Consider the following 11,349-nt stretch of genomic DNA (forward strand, 5'->3'; position numbering starts at 1 on the left):
ACTCTGTGTGGGATGTAGATTGACTCTGTGTGGGATGTAGATTGACTCTGTGTGGGATGTAGATTGACTCTGTGTGGGATGTAGATTGACTCTGTGTGGGATGTAGATTGACTCTGTGTGGGATGTAGATTGACTCTGTGTGGGATGTAGATTGACTCTGTGTGGGATGTAGATTGACTCTGTGTGGGATGTAGATTGACTCTGTGTGGGATGTAGATTGACTCTGTGTGGGATGTAGATTGACTCTGTGTGGGATGTAGATTGACTCTGTGTGGGATGTGATTGACTCTGTGTGGATGTAGATTGACTCTGTGTGGGATGTAGATTGACTCTGTGTGGGATGTAGATTGACTCTGTGTGGGATGTAGATTGACTCTGTGTGGGATGTAGATTGACTCTGTGTGGGATGTAGATTGACTCTGTGTGGGATGTAGATTGACTCTGTGTGGGATGTAGATTGACTCTGTGTGGGATGTAGATTGACTCTGTGTGGGATGTAGATTGACTCTGTGTGGGATGTAGATTGACTCTGTGTGGGATGTAGATTGACTCTGTGTGGGATGTAGATTGACTCTGTGTGGGATGTAGATTGACTCTGTGTGGGATGTAGATTGACTCTGTGTGGGATGTAGATTGACTCTGTGTGGGATGTGATTGACTCTGTGTGGGATGTAGATTGACTCTGTGTGGGATGTAGATTGACTCTGTGTGGGATGTAGATTGACTCTGTGTGGGATGTAGATTGACTCTGTGTGGGATGTAGATTGACTCTGTGTGGGATGTAGATTGACTCTGTGTGGGATGTAGATTGACTCTGTGTGGGATGTAGATTGACTCTGTGTGGGATGTAGATTGACTCTGTGTGGGATGTAGATTGACTCTGTGTGGGATGTGATTGACTCTGTGTGGGATGTAGATTGACTCTGTGTGGGATGTAGATTGACTCTGTGTGGGATGTAGATTGACTCTGTGTGGGATGTAGATTGACTCTGTGTGGGATGTGATTGACTCTGTGTGGGATGTAGATTGACTCTGTGTGGGATGTAGATTGACTCTGTGTGGGATGTAGATTGACTCTGTGTGGGATGTAGATTGACTCTGTGTGGGATGTAGATTGACTCTGTGTGGGATGTAGATTGACTCTGTGTGGGATGTAGATTGACTCTGTGTGGGATGTAGATTGACTCTGTGTGGGATGTAGATTGACTCTGTGTGGGATGTGGATTGACTCTGTGTGGGATGTAGATTGACTCTGTGTGGGATGTAGATTGACTCTGTGTGGGATGTAGATTGACTCTGTGTGGGATGTAGATTGACTCTGTGTGGGATATAGATTGACTCTGTGTGGGATGTGGATTGACTCTGTGTGGGATGTAGATTGACTCTGTGTGGGATGTAGATTGACTGTGTGGGATGTAGATTGACTCTGTGTGGGATGTGGATTGACTCTGTGTGGGATGTGGATTGACTCTGTGTGGGATGTGGATTGACTCTGTGTGGGATGTGGATTGACTCTGTGTGGGATGTAGATTGACTCTGTGTGGGATGTGGATTGACTCTGTGTGGGATGTGGATTGACTCTGTGTGGGATGTGGATTGACTCTGTGTGGGATGTAGATTGACTCTGTGTGGGATGTAGATTGACTCTGTGTGGGATGTAGATTGACTCTGTGTGGGATGTAGATTGACTCTGTGTGGGATGTAGATTGACTCTGTGTGGGATGTGGATTGACTCTGTGTGGGATGTGGATTGACTCTGTGTGGGATGTGGATTGACTCTGTGTGGGATGTAGATTGACTCTGTGTGGGATGTAGATTGACTCTGTGTGGGATGTAGATTGACTCTGTGTGGGATGTAGATTGACTCTGTGTGGGATGTGGATTGACTCTGTGTGGGATGTGGATTGACTCTGTGTGGGATGTAGATTGACTCTGTGTGGGATGTAGATTGACTCTGTGTGGGATGTAGATTGACTCTGTGTGGGATGTAGATTGACTCTGTGTGGGATGTAGATTGACTCTGTGTGGGATGTAGATTGACTCTGTGTGGGATGTAGATTGACTCTGTGTGGGATGTGGATTGACTCTGTGTGGGATGTAGATTGACTCTGTGTGGGATGTAGATTGACTGTGTGGGATGTAGATTGACTCTGTGTGGGATGTGGATTGACTCTGTGTGGGATGTAGATTGACTCTGTGTGGGATGTGGATTGACTCTGTGTGGGATGTGGATTGACTCTGTGTGGGATGTAGATTGACTCTGTGTGGGATGTGGATTGACTCTGTGTGGGATGTGGATTGACTCTGTGTGGGATGTGGATTGACTCTGTGTGGGATGTAGATTGACTCTGTGTGGGATGTAGATTGACTCTGTGTGGGATGTAGATTGACTCTGTGTGGGATGTAGATTGACTCTGTGTGGGATGTAGATTGACTCTGTGTGGGATGTGGATTGACTCTGTGTGGGATGTGGATTGACTCTGTGTGGGATGTGGATTGACTCTGTGTGGGATGTAGATTGACTCTGTGTGGGATGTAGATTGAGTCTGTGTGGGATGTAGATTGACTCTGTGTGGGATGTAGATTGACTCTGTGTGGGATGTGGATTGACTCTGTGTGGGATGTGGATTGACTCTGTGTGGGATGTAGATTGACTCTGTGTGGGATGTAGATTGACTCTGTGTGGGATGTAGATTGACTCTGTGTGGGATGTAGATTGACTCTGTGTGGGATGTAGATTGACTCTGTGTGGGATGTGGATTGATTTTACCTGGAGGGTTTTTTCAGATGGAGAAGCACAAAACAAAACCTTGATCTCCTCTAAACCTCGATCTCCTCTAAACCTCGATCTTGATCCTCCTGCCCTAGCTAACACTCCTATTGGATCTGACAAGAAGAGTAGAGGAGTGGAAGAGTGGAGGAGTGGAGTGGAGGAGTGGTGGAGTGGAGGGGTGGAGTGGTTGAGTGGAGGGGTGGAGTGGTGGAGTGGAGGGGTGGAGTGGTGGAGTGGAGGGGTGGAGTGGTGGAGGGGTGGAGTGGAGTGGAGGGGTGGTGGAGTGGTGGAGTGGAGTGGTGGAGTGGAGAAGTGGTAGAGTGGAGAAGTGGAGGAGAGGTGGAGTGGAGGGGTGGTGGAGTGGAGGGGTGGAGTGGTGGAGTGGAGGAGTGGTGGAGGGGAGGAGGAGTGGTGGATTGGTGGAGTGGAGGGGTGGAGTGGTGGAGTGGAGGAGTGGTGGAGTGGAGGAGTGGTGGAGTGGAGGAGTGCTTGGCGTGTTGCCAGGCGCTTGGGGATGGGTATCTTGGTGTACACACACAGGGCCTCCTCTGGTGGTAGAGCTGACCCAGGGTCCGTGTTGATTTGCAGGGGGGTGGCTCAGATTAGCATATTAATGGCCTCTTGCGTCGGTATGTATACAAAGTGGAGCAAGGGAAGTGCAGTTACTTGTGTTATGGTGGAATACTTTTCTGACTCTGCTCTCCTTTTCTCCTCCTGTGTTGGTTGTGGGGCGGGCGCCAGGGCAGGGGGCAGGATTAGTATTCTGGCGGAAGACTCACAGCGAGAGGCTTAGTAAGGCTGACCAGCCAGACAGACGAACAGAAGGGGCCACCCAGGGACAGAAGTAGCAGAACAACCTAGGAACCTGTATATTCAGGTTCAGTGGAGTGGATGGGAAACTTCTTAACAACACAGTGTTGATCCATCTCCACCTTGTTCCTCCTGTCCCCATTTCAGTCCTTAAACTGGGCCAGTGCTTGGCTGGGACTCCCTCTCTCTGGATGTGTTTCTCTGAGCTCCTTCCCCCTTCCAGATCCTAGTGCTGATTCTGGACCAGTGCTTGGCTGGGACTCCCTCTCTCTGGATGTGTTTCTCTGAGCTCCTTCCCCCTTCCAGATCCTAGTGCTGATTCTGGACCAGTGCTTGAGTGGTGGAGTAGAGTGGGGGAGAGGGTGGACTGAACTAGGGCTGTGTGGATCGGACTGGGTCCTAGGTGAAGAGGATTAGGGGCAGTGTGGAGTAGATGTTGATTAGTTAGTCAGTGGGGTGTTTAGTGTTGTGTAGGGAAGGTGGAAGCCCTGGCCTCTATGCGTTTCTGTGAGACCTCGGGGTGTTGGCAGGCCGTGGGGCCCGGGAGAGAGAAAGCAGAGGGACCAGCTCCCGTGGAGTCCAGACCCGGCTGCAGCCCCTTTCCCATGTGCTGTGCTCCAGGTACTATCACTGCTACTGCTTCCTAACTTCCACTACTACTCATCCCCTGCTTTCCTACTCCCTTTTTATGTGATATTTCTTCCTCCTCCTCTTTTCTTTCCTCCTCCTCCCTCCATTATATCCTCATCACCATCTACCTGTCTTCTCTCCTTGGTATCCTCATCACCATCTACCTGTCTTCTCTCCTTGGTATCCTCTTCACCATCTACCTGTCTTCTCTCCTTGGTATCCTCTTCACCATCTACCTGTCTTCTCTCCTTGGTATCCTCATCACCATCTACCTGTCTTCTCTCCTTGGTATCCTCTTCACCATCTACCTGTCTTCTCTCCTTGGTATCCTCTTCACCATCTACCTGTCTTCTCTCCTTGGTATCCTCTTCACCATCTACCTGTCTTCTCTCCTTGGTATCCTCTTCACCATCTACCTGTCTTCTCTCCTTGGTATCCTCTTCACCATCTACCTGTCTTCTCTCCTTGGTATCCTCTTCACCATCTACCTGTCTTCTCTCCTTGGTATCCTCTTCACCATCTACCTGTCTTCTCTCCTTGGTATCCTCATCACCATCTACCTGTCTTCTCTCCTTGGTATCCTCTTCACCATCTACCTGTCTTCTCTCCTTGGTATCCTCTTCACCATCTACCTGTCTTCTCTCCTTGTTTCCACTGTGTCAGTTTGAATAGTAGAGCGTTTAGCTTCTCACTGTTGTTCTTTAAGCCTTCCTGACTGACTGTTGTGTTGTGTTGGGTAGGGCTGTGCTGTGCTGTGCTGCCTGAAGTAAACCGCTTCCAATTTTGCCAATTACCCCCCCCCCCCTCCTCTTGTTTTACTTGTTGTTAGTCTTTCTTGTGCTCTGCTCTCTTAAAGGGCACCACACCTGCCAGAGAAGTGGCCTTTCCCCACATAACGAGTAGTAACCTTTAGAAACATGTCTGTGACAGATGACCGGGACGTTACCATGAGATTCAAGCTTCTGAATTATTGGATGCTGTGTGTGTGTGTGTGTGTGTGTGTGTGTGTGTGTGTGTGTGTGTGTGTGTGTGTGTGTGTGTGTGTGTGTGTGTGTGTGTGTGTGTGTGTGTGTGTGTGTGTGTGTGTGTGTGTGTGTGTGTGTCGTGTGCACGTGCATTTGAGTGTGTGCACGTGCATGTGCAAGTGTGCGTTTGGGTGTTTGTCTTCGTTTGGGTGTTTGTCTTCATTTGGGTGTTTGTCTTCGTTTGGGTGTTTGTCTTCGTTTGGGTGTTTGTCTTCGTTTGGGTGTTTGTCTTCGTTTGGGTGTTTGTCTTCGTTTGGGTGTTTGTCTTCATTTGGGTGTTTGTCTTCGTTTGGGTGTTTGTCTTCGTTTGGGTGTTTGTTTTCGTTTGGGTGTTTGTCTTCGTTTGGGTGTTTGTCTTCGTTTGGGTGTTTGTCTTCGTTTGGGTGTTTGTCTTCATTTGGGTGTTTGTCTTCGTTTGGGTGTTTGTCTTCGTTTGTGCTGGGTTGCGAAATTCTGGCAACATTCAATATATTCCCTGGTTTTCCCGAAGTCCCAGTTGGAGGATTCACAGTATCATGAGGGAATAAACAGGAAATCCTGAATCATCCAACCAGGATCTCTGGAAAACCAGGGAATTTATTGAAAGTTCTCTGAATTTTGCAACCCTTGTTTGTACGTTTGCACATATTCGCAACAGTGTGTCTGTGTGCATTTTTGTGTGTATCACGACTACACAGGGGTCATCTCCCTTTCACACGTCGCCCATAGAACCCACAGCTCATGTGATTAGTTTGCTTGAGCAGCTGCTGATAATGGAGGCTGGGTCCGACAGCAGTCAATTCCAATTCCACAACTAGCCAGACTCCCACTTTAAACGGCTTTCTTTGTCCACATGGAAAAAACAACGTGAATTTAAAGCACCCTATTGTCACTGTGCATATGCTTCGGCATGCCATATGTCAGTCAGTAGTCATCTATAGGGGGAAGGGGAGAGGAGAGGTAGAAGGAGAGAAGAGATGGAGAAGGGTAAAGGAGAGGGAAATGCAGAAGGATAGAGGAAAAGGTGAGGGATAAGAAGAGAGGAAGGAGAAGATAATGAAGAGGAAGGAGGAGAGGATAAGAAGAGAGGAAGGAGAAGATGGAGAAGATAATGAAGAGGAAGGAGGAGAGGATAAGAAGAGAGGAAGGAGAAGATGGAGAAGATAATGAAGAGGAAGGAGGAGAGGATAAGAAGAGAGGAAGGAGAAGATAATGAAGAGGAAGGAGGAGAGGATAAGAAGAGAGGAAGGAGAGGATAAGAAGAGAGGAAGGAGAAGATAAGGAGAAGATAAGAAGAGCGGAAGGAGAAGAGAAGGAGAAGATGAGAGGAAGGAGAGGATAAGAAGAGTGGAAGGGGAGGATAAGAAGAGAGGAAGGAGAGGATAAGAAGAGAGGAAGGAGAGGATAAGAGAGGAAGGAGAGGATAAGAAGGAGAAGATAAGAAGAGAGGAAGGAGAGGATAAGAAGAGAGGAAGGGGAGGGTAAGAAGAGTGGAAGGAGAGGATAAGAAGAGAGGAAGGAGAGGATAAGAAGAGAGGAAGGAGAGGAAGGAGAGGATAAGAAGAGTGGAAGGAGAGGATAAGAAGAGTGGAAGGAGAGGATAAGAAGAGAGGAAGGGGAGGATAAGAAGTGTGGAAGGGGAGGATAAGAAGAGAGGAAGGAGAGGATAAGAAGAGAGGAAGGAGAGGAGAGAGGAAGGAGAATGAGATTATAGGGGGAGAGGATAAGAAGAGAGGAAGGAGAAGATAAGAAGAGAGGATTTTTGTTTGAATATGACTGTGTGGCAGTAATGTAGAACGCTGGGTGGTCGCTTATTGGTTAAGAGGTTGGACCAGTAACCGAAGGGTTGCTGGTTCGAATCCCCGAGCTGACTAGGTGAATCTGTCAATGTGCCCTTGAGCAATGCACTTAACCCTAATTGCTCCTGTAAGTCGCTCTGGATAAGAGCATCTGCTAAATGACATAACATGTAGTGTGTTTTAGCATGGGTCATTGTTAGGAATGTCTTAGAATGAGTCATTGTTAGGAAAGTCTGTCTGTCTGTCCTCTTTTATGGCTGAGGTCTATAACCCATCTATCTATGACCCATCTACAGTTGACGTCGGAAGTTTACATACACCTTAGCCAAATACATTTAAACTCCGTTTTTCACAATTCCTGACATTTAATCCTAGTAAAAATTCCCTGTCTTAGGTCAGTTAGGATCACCACTTTATTTTAAGAATGTGAAATGTCAGAATAATAGTAGAGAGAATGATTTATTTCAGCTTTTATTTCATCACATTCCCAGTGGGTCAGAAGTTTACATACACTCAGTTAGTTTTTGGTACCACTGCCTTTAAATTGTTTAACTTGGGTCAAACGTTTCGGGTAGGCTTCCACAAGCTTCCCACAATAAGTTGGGTGAATTTTGTCCCATTCCTCCTGACAGAGCTGACTGAGTCAGGTTTGTAGGCCTCCTTGCTCAGACACACTTTTTTTGTTTTCAGTTACATTTTCTATAGGATTTGAGGTCAGGGCTTTGTGATGGCCACTCCAATACCTTGACTTTGTTGTCCTTAAGCCATTTTGCCACAACTTTGGAACTGTGCTTGGGGTCATTGTCCACTTGGAAGACCCATTTGTGACCAAGCTTTAACTTTTTGACTGATGTCTTGAGATGTTGCTTCAATATATCCACATAATTTTCCTTTCTCATGGTCGCCATCTATTTTGTGAAGTGCACCAGTCCCTCCTGCATCAATGCACCCCACAACATGATGCTGCCATCCCCGTGCTTCACGGTTGGAATGGTGTTCTTCGGCTTGCAAGCATCCCCCTTTTTCCTCCAAAGATAACGATGGTCATTATGGCCAAACAGTTCTATTTTTGTTTCATCAGACCATAGGACATTTCTCCAAAAAGTATGATCTTTGTCCCCATGTGCAGTTGCAAACCGTTTTGGAACAGTGGCTTCTTCCTTGCTGAGTGGCCTTTCAGGTTATGTCGATATAGGACTCGTTTTACTGTGGATATAGATACTTTTGTACCTGTTTCCTCCAGCATCTTCACAAGGTCCTTTGATGTTGTTCTGGGATTGATTTGCAGTTTTCGCACCAAAGTACGTTCATCTCTAGGAGACAGAACGCGTCTCCTTCCTGAGAGGTATGACGGCTGCGTGGTCCCATGGTGTTTACTTGCGTACTATTGTTTGTACAGATGAACGTGGTACCTTCAGGCGTTTGGAAATTGCTCCCAAGGATGAACCAGACTTGTGGAGGTCCACAATTTTTTTCTGAGGTCTTGGCTGATTTCTTTTGATTTTCCCATGATGTCAAGCAAGAGGCACTGAGTTTTAAGGTAGGCCTTAAAATACAGTTAATTATAAGTTAAATAATCTGTCTGTAAACAATTGTTGGAAAAATAACTTGTGTCATGCACAAAGTAGATGTCCTAACCGACTTACCAAAACTATAGTTTGTTAACAAGAAATGTGTGGAGTGGTTGAAAAACGAGTTTTAATGACTCCAACCTAAGTGTATGTAAACTTCCCACTTCAACTGTATCTATGACCAATCAATGTCTCACTGCTCCTGCTAATTGTTATGTCTCACTGTTCTTGCTAATTGTTGGGTTACTGTGAATCACTGATCCAATTTACTATTCTTGTTATACCATTTTGGTTGAAGCATGTATTGGTCAAGCATTCTAAATAGTATGCTAGTGTGAACAGAGGAGCTGCTTCAGACTCTGGCTGTGTATGAAATGAGCCCTATTCACCCATAGGGCTCTGGTCAAATGTAGTGCGCTGTATAGGGAATAGGGTGCCATTTGAGACGTATAGCAGCATTGTATGTGTGCCTGGCCCTCTGTTTGTATTGGGTAATAATCAGGTGCTTGGACCCCTACCATGCCAGGTGGGCTCCAGAATGACACAACACAAACCCACTGCAGGATAGCTGTCCAACCTTTTCCTTGGCTCTACACCAAATCTACTTAGCATGGTTACAGAAATGTCTCGGTGGCTACATGCCGGTGTACTTTCATGGTGTGTCTGCCTGAGCAGGAGATAGGGTGTACATTTTGGTTTTTAACCCTAGCACTACACAGCTGATTCAAATAAAAAGCTTGATGATTAGTTGATTGTTTGAATCAGCTGTGTAGTGCTAGGACACAAATCTAAACGTTCACCCCTTGGGGTCCCCCAGGACCGACTTTGGGAAACACTGGTGTAGAGCAGGCTATGATGCCGGAAGGGTATTGGAACCATCTCTCCCACTTCCTACCCACCCAGGTAATGTTTCAGGATGTCGACTTCGAGATAGGAGGATGTAGACTCCCAGATAGGAGGATGTAGACTCCCAGATAGGAGGATGTAGACTCCCAGATAGGAGGATGTCGACTCCCAGATAGGAGGATGTCGACTCCCAGATAGGAGGATGTCGACTCCCAGATAGGAGGATGTAGACTCCCAGATAGGAGGATGTCGACTCCCAGTTTGGAGGATGTAGACTCCCAGATAGGAGGATGTAGACTCCCAGATAGGAGGATGTAGGTTTCTCTCTTCTTTCTCAGCGATGGCGTTAATACCAGGTGGAAACGTATCAGCTTCCCTGGTAATGCCCCTAGTCCTAGTCACATGGGGATTGGAGAGGGTGGGTGTGTGTGCTCAGGGGTCAGTTAGAGGGGCTCCTAACCAGGGGCCTCCCTATTTTGTCTCTCTCTCTCTCTCTCTCTCTCTCTCTCTCTCTCTCTCTCTCTCTCTCTCTCTTACTCTCTATCTCTCTCTGTGTCACTTTCACTCTCTCTTGGTCTCTCTCTGTCTCTCTCTCGGTCTCTCTCTGTCTCTCTGTGTCACTCTCACTCTCTCTCTGTCTCTCTCTCTCGGTCTCTCTCTGTCTCTCTCTTACTCTCTGTCTCTCTCTGTCTCTCTCTCTCTCAGTCTCTCTCTGTCTCTCACTCTCTCTCTCTGTCCCTACTCTGAGATGCTTTATGAGTACAGGCTCTGGGTCAGAATATTAGTGGACTTCTTAACCTGCAACCTAGCCTAGACTGAGTGCAACTTGGCTTGATTTTCTCCTAGTGTTTTTCTGCCTTTACTTTTCTTTTGTCCAACCCGTTTGATAAAGGAAACCTCTACTGTTTCCAATAATAACTGCCATAATAGCTGCCTAGTTGCAGTGTGGGCCACAGGAAATTGCAGCAGTGGCTCCACCATTATGGATCTGTTCTGTAGAAACTTCATGTCCTGTTCTGGGGCTGATCAAACAACCCAGTATCCATCCTGTGTGTGGAAGATGAGATGAAAGCTTCTCTCAGATGTCTGGGGATGCATCCCAAATGGCACCCTATTCCCTATATAGTGCACTACAGAACCATAGCACACTGATAAAAAGTAGTGCACTATGTAGGGAATAGGGTGCAATTTGGGACATAAAGTGGATCCCCCACAGTAAAACCACCCCCCTTCACATGCATCTATCTTCACACAGACTTCTCTTGGACTTGAATAATATTTCATCATATTTGGTCTTATTTCTTGCCTCCTGCGGTTGATATGATTAGAGATGTTCATGTGGAGCTCATTGTCTCAGTTCCTGCTTTAATCTTTCATACTGTGTATCTCGGGAGATAAAAATAGGGTCTTTTGTCTCACTAGATAATTGTTGACACTGTGGTCTCTCTCTCTCTCTCTCTCTCTCTCTCGCTCTCTCTCTAGGTAATGCCATTGGAGCTACACTTAATTAAAATAATACCGTATCAAAACCATGTTATGGAAATGTAATGCAAGAATTTTAAATCATTTTGAAAAGCAACCAAGAACCTTTCTCATACCCAGTCACAAAAGAGAAAACAAGCGGTGTGCATTAACGTCTAGTGGAATTGCTCTATTTAAGGGTCATTGATTGTATTTCTGAAAACCATGTTTTTTAAATGTAAACTTTATTTAACTAGGCAAGTCAGTTAAGAACACATTTTTATTTACAATGACGGCCTACACCGGCCAAACCCAGACGACGCTGGGCCAATTGTGCGCCGCCCTATGGGACTCCCAATCACGGCCGGTTGTGATACAGCCTGGAATCAAACCACGGTGTCTGTAGTGACGCCTCTAGCACTGAGATGCTGCGCCTTAGACCGCTGCACCACTCG

General features: G+C 46.5%; 1 protein-coding gene across 11 annotated transcripts in view; it reads left to right on the forward strand.

Moving 5' to 3' along the window:
* LOC106588992 (focal adhesion kinase 1) overlaps positions 1-11,349 on the forward strand; it is a 252,781-nt gene that overhangs the window by 97,798 nt on the left and 143,634 nt on the right. For 3 of the 11 annotated variants that reach the window (XM_014178597.2, XM_014178595.2, XM_014178596.2), the window contains exon 1: positions 4,058-4,204. The exons of 3 other annotated variants lie outside the window; for them this stretch is intronic. In XM_014178597.2, coding sequence (XP_014034072.2) covers positions 4,081-4,204 — 124 coding nt within the window. In that variant the 5' untranslated portion in view covers positions 4,058-4,080. Of the gene's footprint in view, positions 1-3,372; positions 4,205-11,349 lie in introns of those variants that run through there. 5 more of the 11 variants (XM_014178592.2, XM_014178594.2, XM_045709600.1 and 2 more) reach the window with 4 other exon arrangements.

The sequence above is a fragment of the Salmo salar genome, chromosome ssa27 (genome assembly GCF_905237065.1).
Source record: "Salmo salar chromosome ssa27, Ssal_v3.1, whole genome shotgun sequence".
Classification (NCBI taxonomy): Eukaryota; Metazoa; Chordata; class Actinopteri; order Salmoniformes; family Salmonidae; genus Salmo; species Salmo salar.